The 14,160-nt window shown below is 43.5% G+C and overlaps 1 protein-coding gene across 18 annotated transcripts in view; it reads left to right on the top strand.

Moving 5' to 3' along the window:
* The window catches only part of LOC118373511 (pleckstrin homology-like domain family B member 1), a 121,596-nt gene that overhangs the window by 72,651 nt on the left and 34,785 nt on the right, over window positions 1–14,160 (top strand). For 16 of the 18 annotated variants that reach the window (XM_035759648.2, XM_035759652.2, XM_035759651.2 and 13 more), the window contains one exon: window positions 13,193–13,504. In XM_035759648.2, the coding sequence (XP_035615541.1) occupies window positions 13,193–13,504 (312 nt within the window). The remainder of the gene's footprint in view (window positions 1–13,192; window positions 13,505–14,160) is intronic. The other 2 variants (XM_035759646.2, XM_035759659.2) reach the window with 1 other exon arrangement.

Below are 14,160 nucleotides of genomic sequence, written 5' to 3'. Positions count from 1 at the left end.
GAGGGTGGCTGTTGTCGTTGTGTTCCTGGTTCGAGCCCAGGTAGGAGCGAGGAGAGGGACGGAAGCTATACTGTTACACTGGCAATACTAAAGTGCCTATAAGAACATCCAATAGTCAAAGGTTAATGGAATACAAATGGTATAGAGAGAAATAGTCCTATAATTCCTATAATAACTACAACCTAAAACGTCTTACCTGGGAATATTGAAGACTCATGTTAAAAGGAACCACTAGCTTTCATATGTTCTCATGTTCTGAGCAAGGAACTTAAACGTTAGCTTTCTTACATGGCACATTTAGCACTTTTACTTTCTTGTCCAACACTTTGTTTTTGCATTATTTAAACCAAATTGAACATGTTTATTTATTTGAGGCTACATTGAGTTTATTGATGAATTATATTAAGTTAAAATAAGTGTTCATTCAGTATCGTTGTAATTGTCATTATTACAAAGAAATGTAAAAAAATAAAAATTGGGCGATTAATCGGTATCCGGGTTTTTTTTGGGCCCCCCAATAATCGGTATCGGTATCGGCGTTGAAAAATCATAATCGGTCGACCTCTATTTTCTATCCAAATCTACTAATTATATGCATATCCTATCTTCTGGGCCTGAGTAGAAGGCAGTTTAATTTGGACATGCTTTTCATCCAAAATTCCAAATGCTACCCCCTACCCTAGAGAAGTTAACGCAATTATTGTTTGTTGTTCCAGAATAGATGTGGAATTGGGAGGAAACAATGGGTTGTGTGTGTACGTGCGTGTCTGCCTGTATCTGCTTGAGTTGGTGTGTATGTGTGCATGGACCTGTGCGTTCCTGCATGTGTTGGTGTGTGGGTGTGTTATGTTGAGGTCATAGGCTGTTCATTTGCAGAGCAATTCACAATGGTGGCTTTCAGTTTAACAGTTTATTTTTACGTTTTCAACCTGTTTTTAGACTTTGGAGATTTGGCTGGTTAGAGCATGTGAAATATGCTTAATGTGCTTGATATCCAATTGGCAGTTACAGTCTTGTGCCATCGCTGCAACTGCCGTGCGGACTCGGGGAAGGCAAAGGTCGAGAGCCATGCGTCCTCCAAAGCACAACCCTGCCAAGCCGCACTGATTCTTGACACACTGCTGGCTTAACCAGGAAGCCAGCCGCACCAATGTGTCAGAGGAAACACCGTACAGCTGGTGACCTGAAGTCAGCGTACATGCAACCTGCCGCCTCAAGGAGTCGCTAAAGTGCGATCAAACCCGGATCTGTAGTGATGCCTCTAGCACTGCGTTGCAGTGCCTTAGACCTCTGCGCCACTCGCTAGGCCAGAATAAAAGTTTTTCATTAGGCCTGTTCTCCAAGTCTGTACTGTTGAATTAACCTCTCTAGGGTATGTTGGACGCTAGCGTCCCATCTGGCCAACATCCAGTGAGGTTGCAGAGCGCCAAATTCAATTACAGAAATGCTCATTTTAAAAATTCAGAAAACAAAACATATTTTACATAGATTTAAAGATTAACTTCTTGTTAAACCAACCACAGTGTCATATTTATAAAATGCTTTTCGGCAAAAGCATACCGAGCCCAGGACATAGCCCAGTTGACAAATTATTACAAACAGTAACCAGCCAAGCACAAGCGTTACAAAACACTTTAATAGAGATAAAATGATTCCCTTACCTTTGATGATCTTCATATGGTGGCAATCAGAAGACATTCATTTACTCAATAAATGTTCCTTTTGTTCGAAGAAGTCCCTTTATATCCAAAAACCTCAGTTTTGTTAGTGCGTTTTCTTCAGTAATCCACAGGCTCAAACTCAGTCCAAACAATCAGACAAAAAAATCCTAATTGCATCCGTAAAGTTCATAGAAACATGTCAAACGATGTTTATATTCAAACCTCAGGTTGTTTTTTAGCCTAAATGATCTATAATATTTCAACCGGACAATAACGTTGTCAATATAAAAGGTAAACAAGAAATGCACACGCGCCTGAAAAAACTCTGCGTCACGTTAGGGTCCACTCGTTCAGACTGGTCTTACTCCCTCATTTATAAGAATACAAGCCTGAAACGATTTTTAAAGACTGTTGACATCTAGTGGAAGGCATAGGAACTGCAAATGGACTCCTAAGTCAATGGATACTGTAATGGCATTGAATAGAAAACTACAAAATCCCCCCAAAAACTTCCTGAATGGATTTTTCTCAGGTTTTCACCTGCTAAATCAGTTCTGTTATACTCACAAACACTATTTGAACAGTTTTGGAAACTTTTGAGTTTTCTATCCAAATCTACCAGTTATATGCATATCATATCTTCTGGGCCCGAGTAGCAGGCTGTTTAATTTGGGCATGCTTTTCATCCAAAATTCCGAATGCTGCCCCCTACCCTAGAGAGGTTAACAATGTTATGCTAAGATGACCTGGAATTGAATGATTCAATTCTCACAGAGAAACATACCATGAAACTCTTACGCTTCCTTTCAATGTGCATCCTATCCACACAACATCAAACACACTCAGCTTCAAGACCTCTGCGTCTGTCGCTAAGAGATTCTAGAGTCGTGTTAGTTAGGAACCAAATAGACTGAAACAGGGAGGGATAACCTAGACTCAGGGCTCATTTTCCATTGTATGGAAACCAGTATGTCATTTTGTTATTTGAGTGAACTATCCTTTTTAATGAGCACAACTCAGGCCACAGTGAAAACTCCAACCTGAGGGTGTAAATGTTTGGAGGTCAGGGATAATTCATCTTCTACTGTGTGGCTGTGAAGTCTGAGTTTAGCCTAGTCAACATCCTGCCGTGCCAGTGTGTTCTGTCTTCTCAGACAGGGGCCCAGCCAAAAGGGAGGAGACAGAGAGAGAGAGGGAGAGAAAGTGGGGAGACAGAGAGTGAGAGACCCTATGTTCATTTAACCTCACCTGGACAAACCTGGTCTTATGGATATCATAGAAAGCATGCTGCAGTATCATAAAAGCTACTAGTTGTGTGGTGGTGTAGACTTGGTGCTTCCATGTTCTCCTGTAGTACATTGTTTTGCATTTAAATATTGTGGGATGGATGATGGACACAACACAATGTATAGGTTTGGAAACCTTTGTCATCTAGTCAGCTTCTAGAACGGGATCCTACTTCACTTGCATCTTTCCTCAAAACTTGTCTCTGTTTTTTATTTGACATGTGGCTCTAAGACCAGCCTTACTGCCACTCAGAGAGAAATCCAGGGGAAGGGGGCTGTTGTCTCATTAATAGAGGCACCATTCGTTTTGAATGCAAGCCAGTTCCACCAGGGACAACAAGTTTCCTCTCAAACATAGTCAGTGATACAGGCTGCATCCCAAATGGTATCCTATTTTACCCTATGGGACCTGATCAAGAATAGTGCACTGTATCGGGAATAGGGTATTATTTGGGACATGGACACCAGTACTGGATGCTGGTGGAGGGCTAGTCTTCCATGTAGCTGTTTGAAGCTGCCGTTCTAATTAGCGCGAGCTAGTGACTAGCGGAAACTGCCGTGATTTTTCATCAGAGAGAGAGAGAGAGAGAATCTTCAATGTGGTTGTTTTCCCAGTGTTCGCTGCACTAAGGAGGGTGTGACGTTCTTTTTTTCTTTGGGTTATGAGTTGTGAAGAATGCCTTTGCATCAGTGAGACTCTGAATTTGTTATTGGTAACTCGGTGGCTGTCCTTGTTGCATGTCTACAGTGCAACATTTTAAGCAATACCAAAACATGTTCCAATCCAACGGCTGACAAGATGCCTAGAATATGGGCATTCCCCACAGGGGTGTAGGTTGTTTTCTGGTCAGTGTATATACACTGAGTGTACAGAACATTAAGAACACTTGCTCTTTCCAGGACATAGACTGACCAGGTGAAAGCTATGATCACTTATTTATTCTAAATCCACTTCAAAAAGTGTAGATGGAGGGGAGGAGACAGGTTAAAGAAGGATTTTTAAAACCTTGAGACATGGATTGTGTATGTGTGCCATTCAGAGGGTGAATGGGCAAGACAAAATATTTCAGTGCCTTTGAACTTGGTATGGAGTAGGTGCCAGGTGCACCGGTTTGTTTCAAGAACTGCAACGGTGCTGTTTTTTTCACGCTCAACAGTTTCCTGTGTTTATCAAAAATGGTCCACCACCCAAAGAACATCCAGCCAACTTGACAAAACTGTGGGAGGCATTGCAGTCAACATGGGCCAACATCCCTGTGGAACACTTTTGACACCTTATAGAGTCCCTGCCCTGAGTAATTGACGCTGTTCTGAGGGCAAAAGGGGGAGTGCAACTCAATATTAGGAAGGTGTTCTTAATGTTTTGTAAACTCAGTGTAATTTGACCATGCCATCAGAATATATGTCATTGTCAACAGCTTTGCTCACTCGGAAAAGGATGCAGAAGTGCATAACAAGGACAGGAGAGAGAGAGGAACAGAAAAAATGAGGAAGAATGGAGAGAGACTGGTACAACCACAGATTTACATTGGAAAGAAGGCAAGAATGAGGAAGAGATGCTTTGATTCAAAGAATAGGCCTAGTCGTTAAACGTTAGGGAGAGTGGGTTTGTGGGAAAGCTACTGACTTACTCAAAGAAAGAGGATGTTGAGAGAGTGAGGGATAGATAGAGTCCCGGTGTTTGGGGAATGCCTTAAAATCGCTGGCTAGAAATGAGTGTGCCTGAATGTCCCAACGAGGAGCATCAATCACTTTCTGCAAGACGCCATTTATCCTCACTCCAGATTCTTTATCAAATCGGTCTCATGTCAAGCAATTACCCTGACATTTTCCTGGGTTGTAATCTCCTTTGACTTTCTTAACTGTACACTTCATTAACTCATTGGATCGCTGCCAGTCAGTTAGCTAAACTGGCTAAGTACATTTAGCTAATATGAGAAGGAAAGCTAATGATGCTTAGAGAGCTCGCTGCGAGTTTGTGTTGTGCTGTCACATTTTGTCTGTCGATGAATTTAAATGGAGGTGGGAGGAAGAGTGACTCAGTAAACAGTGAAGAACAACATGAAATAACCAGGAATGAGTCATGGATAAATGGAACGTGGGTGGGTTAGTTGGTGGGAGTACTGCCATCTTTGAATTGCAACCAGTTTGACTATTGAGTAGTACTGGCAACCCGGACCTTGGCTTTTCTGGCTCTGTGGGTTCAAATCCCAGGTTGGCCATAGCAGGGATGGACCTTGTTGTACAGTATTTTACTTCTCATTAAGTATTTTCCTGTGGAGCAGACTGTAGTGTAACTGTAAGGCTGGTTGTGGTTTAGACTTGTGACTGAGCTGATCCCTTGAGTCTCGCTTTAGCAGATAAGGAATGAGTTTTTAGCTTGGCTAGGAAATCCAGTCAGTGTTCCTCCTGTCAGCAAGCTGAATCTGCTACTACTTCAACGCTACTTCAACGCTGGAGCAACATCAAATTCAACTCTTCCATCTGAATAGGTCAGACATGAGAACATGAAGTATGGACAGACGTGGCCAAAAGTTTTGAGAATGACACAATTATTAATTTTCACAAAGTCTGCTGCCTCAGTGTCTTTAGATATTTTTGTCAGATGTTACTATGGAATACTGAAGTATAAACACAAGCATAAGTGTCAAAGGCTTTTATTGAAAATTACATGAAGTTGATGCAAAGAGTCAATATTTGCAGTGTTGACCCTTCTTTTTCAAGACTTCTGCAATCCGCCCTGTCATGCTGTCAATTAACTTATGGGCCACATCTGAATGCAGCCCATTCTTGCATAATCGATGCTTGGAGTTTGTCAGAATTTGTGGTGTTTTGTCTGTCCACCCGCCTCTTGAGGATTGACCACAAGATCTCAATGGGATTAAGGTCTGGGGAGTTTCCTGGCCATGGACCTTAAATATCAATGTTTTGTTCCCCGAGCCACTTAGTTATCACTTTTGCCTTATGGAAGGTGTTCCATCATGCTGGAAAAGGCATTGTTCATCACCAAACTGTTCCTGGATGGTTGGGAGAAGTTGCTCTCGGGGATGTGTTGGTACCATTCTTTATTCATGACTATGTTCTTAGGCAGAATTGTGAGTGATCCCACTCCCTTGGCTGAGAAGCAACCCCACACATGAATGGTCTCAGGATGCTTTACTGTTGGCATGACACAGGACTGATGGTAGCGCTCACCTTGTTTTCTCCAGACAAGGTTTTTTCCCGGATGCCCCAAACAATCGGAAAGGGGATTCATCAGAGAAAATGACTTTACCCCAGTCCTCAGCAGTCCAATCCCTGTACCTTTTGCAGAATATCAGTCTGTCCCTGATATTTTTCCTGGAGAGAAGTGGCTTCTTTGCTGCCCTTCTTGACACCAGGCCATCCTCCAAATGTCTTGGCCTCACAGTGCATGCAGATGCACTCACACCTGCCTGCTGCCATTCCCGAGCAAGCTCTGTACTGGTGGTGCCCCGATCCCACAGCTGAATCAACTTTAGGAGACAGTCCTGGCGCTTGCTGGACTTTCTTGGGTGCCCTGAAGCCTTCTTCACAACAATTGAACCTCTCTCCTTGAAGTTCATGATTATCCGATAAATTTAGATTTCGGATGAATTAGGTGCAATCTTACTGGCAGCAATATCCTATGCCTGTGAAGCCCTTTTTGTGCAAAGCAATGATGACGGCACGTGTTTCCTTGCAGGTAACCGTGGTTGACAGAGGAAGAACAATGATTCCAAACACCACCCTCCTTTTGATGCTTCCAGTCTGTTATTCGAACTCAAATAAGCATCGAAGCGTGATCCCCAGCCCTGTCCTCGTCAACACTCACACCTGTGTTAACGAGAGAATCACTGACATGATGTCAGCTGGTCCTTTTGTGGCAGGGCTGAAATGCAGTGGAAATGTTTTTTGGGATTCAGTTCATTTGCATGGCAAATAAGGGACTTTGCAATTAATTGCAATTCAACTGATCGCTCTTCATAACATTCTGGAGTATATGCAAATTGCCATCATACAAACTGTGGCAGCAGACTTTGTGAAAATGTATATTTGTGTCATTCTCAAAACTTTTGGCCACGACTATACACTAGGTAGGAATGTGAGTCAGAGGCCTGTTGTTTATTGAGGGCACTAAATATCTTTCATTGTCAGCCCTACATCTCTGCGTTTACACAGGTCTGGAGACAATGGAGTGGTTTGGGGGTGGGACTCTGTAGAAGGGCTGTGTTTGTTTATCTGTCTCAAGGAGGGAGACTTGGATTTGTTTGAACGGGACTCCAATGAGTCTCACTGTCCTCCTAGAGCTGTGCCTTTTCACACCTCCACAATGAGAGTAAGTAGCCTACTGATTTGCTGACTTTTATTTGCTGTACTGTAGATGATCAAATTTAATTTTCATTGGTTGATTGATTTAATAATTGATAGTTGTTGTTTTTTACTCTTGAACATGGAGAAATTTAAACAACAAAATAAACCAAAATATAAATGCAACATGCAACAATTTCGAAGATTTAGCTGAGTTACAGTTCATATAAGAAAACCTGGGATGGCATAGGCCCACCCACTGGGGAGCCAGACCCAGCTAATCAGAATGAATTTTTCCCCACAAAAGGGCTTTATTACTGACAGAAATCCCCCTCAGCTCATGAAACATGGGACCAGCAATTTACATGTTTGGTTTACATTTTTGTTCAGTGTAGTATTAGGCCTACATAGTGTTGTGTGGATGCTGCCATGCTGGTTGTGGAACTCGAGGAAACTCTTGGAATTCTCTGTGTCATATAATCAGTATCAAAGCACGAGACTAGCGGGTGCTAGACCATTAACAGCCATGTGTTTAATAGGTAGTGGATGTGAAGTGATATGCTATGTTGTGATTGGAACCAGTCAGTAACTTAGACCTACACGGAGCGGAAGCTGCAGGTTCAGAGTGAGACGTGTGGGCCAACTTGGAGATCCAATGAGTCGCCCTCTTCACCTTTCCTCTCGACTCCTCGGGTTCTGACTGTGCCACCAGGTTTTGGTATTGTGTGCTTTAAAGATGCTTGGAAAACTTTAGTCCCACCTTGCCTCTGCCGTGCCTCTACCCTGGGGGAGCCAGCTAATGACATCTACAGAGACGGTTTAAGGCTCATAAACTGAGGGATTCGACCCTTTTAAAATCCCTCCGCCATTTCCTGGTTGTTAACCTCTCTGGAATATGTGGGACGGTAGCGTCCCTTCTCGCCAACAGCCAGTGAAAGTGCAGGGTGCCAAATTCAAAACAACAAAAATCTCATAATTAAAATTCCTCAAGCATAGAAATATTTTACACCATTTTAAAGATTACATTCTCGTTAATCCAGCCACAGTGTTTGATTTCAAAAATGCTTTACAGCGAAAACACCACAAACGATTATGTTAGGTCATTACCTAGTCACAGAAAAACAGCCATTTATCCAGCCAAAGAGAGGAGTCACAAAAAGCACAAATAGAGATAAAATGAATCACTAACCTTTGATGATCTTCATCTGATGACACTCATAGGACTTCATGTTACACAATACATGTATGTTTTGTTCGATAAAGTGCATATTTATATAAAAAAATCTCATTTTACGTTGGCGCGTTACGTTCAGTAGTTCTAAAACATGTGGTGATTGTGCAGAGAGCCACATCAATTCACAGGAATACTCATCATAAATGTTGATGAAAAAACAAGTGTTATACATGGAATTAGAGATATACTTCTTCTTAATGCAACCGCTCTGTCAGATTTCAAAAAACCTTTACGGAAAAAGCAAACCATGCAATCTGAGTACAGCGATCAGTCGACAAAGCAGCCAAAAACATATCTGCCATATTGTGTAGTCAACATTAGTCAGAAATAGCATTATAAATATTCACTTACCTTTGATGATCTTCATCAGAATGCACTCCCAGGAATCCCAGTTCCACGATAAATGTTTGATTTGTTCGATAAAGTTCATAATTTATGTCCAAATAGCTTCTTTTGTTAGCGTGTTTGGTAAACAAATCCAATCGCGCGTTCAGGTCCAGCCGAACGTCGGACGAAAAGTTCAAAAAGTTATATTACAGCCCGTAGAAACTTGTCAAACTAAGTATAGAATCAATCTTTAGGATGTTTTTATCATAAATGTTCAATAATGTTCCAACTGGAGCATTCCTATGTCTGTAGAAAAGCAATGGAACGAGAGCTAACTCTCTCGTGACCGCGCCTCGGAGCCTGTGGCACTCTGCCAGACACCCTCTCTCATTCCCCTCTCATTCCCCCCTCCTTCACAGTAGAAGCCTGAAACAACTTTCTAAAGACTGTTGATATCTAGTGGAAGCCTTAGGAAGTGCAAAATTTACACTGTATATTGGAATGGCAAACAGTTGAAAAACTACAAACCTTAGATTTCCCACTTCCTGGTTGAATTTTTCTCAGGTTTTCCCCTGCCGTATGAGTTCTGTTATACTCACAGACATCAGTCAACCAGTTGTAGAAACTTCAGAGTGTTTTCTACCCAATACTACTAATAATATGCATATATTAGCATCTGGGACAGAGTAGCAGGCAGTTTACTCTGGGCACCTTATTCATCCAAGCTACTCAATACTGCCCCCCTGTCACCAAGAAGTTAAAACTCTAATAGTTTGCCTAATTTCAGTTTATATGACAAAATAATTGTACCATCTTACCCGCTGTGAAATATATTTTCCCATAACCAAAAATGTTGTTGTTTCAGCTGTTTCAAGCAGGTGTACAAAACCGAAAGTGAAAGACGCATAATTTAACATTTATTTATCTAGGCAAGTTAGTTAAGAACAAATTCTTATCTACAATGACGGCCTACCCCGGCCAAATTCGGACAACGCTGGGCAAATTGTGCGCCGCCCTATGGGACTCCCAATCACGGTCAGTTGTGATACAGCCTGGAATCAAACCAGGGTCTGTTGTGACACCTCTAGCACTGAGATGCAGAGCCTTAGACCGCTGTGTCACTCGGGAGCCCCCCCAAAAAACGTACGAACGGGAAGCATAGAAATAGCGCCCATTGAACAGATCTAACGCTTCTTAGAGTTGCTTTCAAGTAGAAGAATAGATCTATAACTCACATTTCTATGTGGATTTGGTCAGGTCATCCAAAACGTTACATATTGACACTTAAGTCTGTGGTGGTCTGGGACTTGAACATAAAAACACCTTAGGCACTGGGAGCTCTGCTTGTAAAACAAAAGAGGGTACTTTGTGCTTATACAAGAGGAGTAGAGGTGCTCAAACGGTGCGACAGATGGCGAGGTGCTCAAACGGTGCGTCAGATGGCGAGGTGCTCAAACGGTGCATCAGATGGCGAGGTTCTCAAACGGTGCGTCAGATGGCGAGGTGCTCAAACGGTGCGTCAGAAGGCGAGGTGCTCAAACGGTGCGTCAGAAGGCGAGGTGCTCAAACGGTGCGTCAGAAGGCGAGGTACTCAAACGGTGCGTCAGAAGGCGAGGTACTCAAACGGTGCGTCAGATGGCGAGGTGCTCAAACGGTGTGTTAGAAGGCGAGGTGCTCAAACGGTGCGTCAGAAGGCGAGGTGCTCAAACGGTGCATCAGATGGCGAGGTGCTCAAACGGTGCGTCAGATGGCGAGGTGCTCAAACGGTGCGTCAGAAGGCGAGGTGCTCAAACGGTGCGTCAGAAGGCGAGGTGCTCAAACGGTGCGTCAGAAGGCGAGGTGCTCAAACGGTGCATCAGATGGCGAGGTGCTCAAACGGTGCGTCAGAAGGCGAGGTGCTCAAACGGTGCGTCAGATGGCGAGGTGCTCAAATGGTGCGTCAGAAGGCGAGGTGCTCAAACGGTGCGTCAGAAGGCGAGGTGCTCAAACGGTGCGTCTGAAGGCGAGGTGCTCAAACGGTGCGTCAGATGGCGAGGTGCTCAAATGGTGCCTCAGAAGGCGAGGTGCTCAAACGGTGCGTCAGATGGCGAGGTGCTCCACTCTTGAAGGTCTTTAGACACTAGCTCTGCTTGTGCGAGGGAAAAAAACGTACTAGCAATTTGCTGAAGTTAGCAAAAACCGGGCAATCACATAATGCGAAGGTTGTGTCTACGCTAATTTGACGCTGTCATGCTGATTCATGTACAGAGAAACACATGGGCATTGCAGAAACAGAAATCAGCCTAGGCTCTTTGAACCTAGAAAGACAGACAGGCCTACTGTGTTCAGACAGTCTGTTTGGACACAGCGATTATGTTGACTCTCTGTTAACTTTCTAACAGCATCAAAAAATAAACATGCTCACATAGAGGTGGTGGGATTCGAGAGAGCATATAGCATCCAGATATTATTTTCAGACCTCTGTTCAAATAGTGTTTTCTTCAAAATATTTAAGCAGCTCTGTCTGGCACCATGGAACCAATGGGATGGTCCCAAAAGTGCAAGGCATTTGAAAGAAAATAATAATAATTGAACCCAAGTCTGATTCTCTATAGCCCAGGGCTATGCACTGCCAGCTAGGTCCTGTTACATGATATGAGAGAAAAGCTCCTGGATTTATGCCATACAAACTTTAAAGCCCCATGAATGCCTGCTGTCGGTATGCTCTGTTTCTTAGTAAACTACATTCTTAGCAAACAAAAATGCAGGGAACGAGAACATTTTCTGTTTTTCTCAGCTGTCGGTGTAGTCAGGCCTGCATTTTCTAGACCTAATTCACTAATCAGTGAATCCAGAAAGGGAAGGCATGGTGCAATTTTCAGATGAAAGCCAGTAAGATGTGTGTGTTGTGCATTGCAAATGGAGGCTCCACTGTTGTTGTGCTTTCCCCTCATATCTCTAGTGAACATATTGTAGCCCAGGGCTTGTTCTTCTAACCCTCTGTTAAGTGAAGCTGGCTGACTCAGATTACAGGTTAAGGTAATGTCGGGTTTGGTGTGTGGAACCCCAATCAGATAACCTCACTTACCTAAATCACAGGGAATCACTGTCTGAGTGTGCATCAACAATTCTAGAGCCTCCCACCTGAAAACTTTATATGTTTATTTAACTAGGCAAGTCAGTTAAGAAAAAATTCTTATTTACAATGACGGCCTAGGAAGAAGGGCAGAATGACAGATTTTTACCTTGTCATCTCTGGGATTTGAGCTAGCAACCTTTTGGTTACTGGCCCAACACTGTAACCACTAGGCTACCTGCCTCCCCAAGTATCCCTAGTTAGGTATAAAACCTAGCTGGTTTTAGACCTGGTGTCAAATCTGACGGAGTAATGTGGTACGGGTGCTATTTCCATGTGATCAAAACATATCCTTTGTCTGAAAATACCAAACATAACTCATCTGGAAAAAAATGTGTTTTCTAATATTCTTTGTCTGTGTTTATCTGTCTGAGCACTGTATTCTACTGACTGCCTAATAACCTTTTCACAATACTTAGTCGAGCTGTACTGCGTTGGCCCGGTTACCGGAACGGTGCTGGAAAGAACAATGTAAAAAGAAAAGCCAAGTCCAAGTCAGCACAGTACAGTTGGTTCGGCACAATAGAGTGAAAAGGAACTCGTGTCTCTGTAAAACCAGAGTCGCAGCGTCTGCAGCAAAGGATTCACAGCAGGGGCCAGTTGAATTTTAGACGTTAAAGGTCACCTCAGGGTTCACCTGGTGATGAGCAGCAATGGACTGCTGCAGAGGTGGGCCAGCACACCTCTTAGAATGACAGCTGTTTCTACAATCACTGTGTTTGTTGAGACCCCTGAGTAGGACCTCTAGACACTGGCAATGCACTGCCAGCTGTGATACATCTTGTTGTTTCAGGGGTGCACAGGCAGTCTATATGTCTGCTCATTGGGATCAAGACACGGTCGTCAGTATAGTACCTATAGTTAACCTACTAACTTCCTGTGACCCAGTTATAGGCAATGACACAATAACTATGAACACACCAACATCCACAAACATGTCGGTTAAGGGAGTTTTTTTTGTGTTGTTTGGTAGGAGTGTGATCTGTACTGCGTATAAGACCAGCTTGGTCTGGCCTAGCCATTGCTGGAGCTAGATCTGTCCCTGATAAGACCTGGTTCCTGAGGAAAGATGCCATCACTGGGGGGAGGGTCTGGGGAGGGTTTTGTTTATCTCCACCCACCTCCAAATTGCTCAATTCCAGATTGGCATCAGTGGCAGCCACACACAGGAAATGAGATTTGGGGCGAGGGCGAGGAGGAGGACATATTTGCAGCTGAGGCTGGATGTAATCAGATATTCTATGTTTCTGTCTGTCCACAGGAGAGGCAGAGGCTGGAGACCATCCTGAACCTGTGTGCTGAGTACAACAAGGGTGACGGGCCCTTGGGGGGTGAGGCAGAGGGGAGGATGGGCTTCCCTGGGGGTCTGGGACCGGGGGAGGGGGCGGCCAGGAGACCCTCTATGGACAGCTTGGCAGGGTCCAGCTCGCTGCGTCGTAGCATGGCCCAGAGACAGCAGAGGGAGAGCGACGAGGAGAACCTCAAGGAGGAGTGCAGCAGTACAGAGAGCACCCATCAGGAGGTGAGGACGCCACTTCCTCCACAGGCCCTCCACAATGGAGACCGATACCAGGTCAGACGTAGGGCCGTCTATTATCACTTTCATCATTTCTACTACTTACTATGGGAACTACAGGCATGACATACTAGTACTTACTATGAGAACTACAGGCATGACTAGTACTTACTATGAGAACTACAGGCATGACATACTAGTACTTACTATGAGAACTACAGGCATGACATACTAGTACTTACTATGAGAACTACAGGCATGACATACTTACTATGAGAACTAGTACTAGTACTTACTATGAGAAATACAGGCATGACATACTAGTACTTACTATGAGAACTACAGGCATGACATACTAGTACTTACTATGAGAAATACAGGCATGAGGCATGACATACTAGTACTTACTATGAGAACTACAGGCATGACATACTAGTACTTACTATGAGAACTACAGGCATGACATACTAGTACTTACTATGAGAACTACAGGCATGACATACTAGTACTTACTATGAGAACTACAGGCATGACATACTAGTACTTACTATGAGAACTACAGGCATGACATACTAGTACTTACTATGAGAACTACAGGCATGACATACTAGTACTTACTATGAGAACTACAGGCATGACATACTAGTACTTACTATGAGAACTACAGGCATGACATACTAGTAGTACTTACTATGAGAACTACAGGCATGACA

The sequence above is a fragment of the Oncorhynchus keta genome, chromosome 18 (assembly GCF_023373465.1).
Source record: "Oncorhynchus keta strain PuntledgeMale-10-30-2019 chromosome 18, Oket_V2, whole genome shotgun sequence".
Classification (NCBI taxonomy): Eukaryota; Metazoa; Chordata; class Actinopteri; order Salmoniformes; family Salmonidae; genus Oncorhynchus; species Oncorhynchus keta.
Note: the sequence above shows the minus strand (reverse complement) of the source record. Positions and strands in the feature narration are given on the sequence as shown.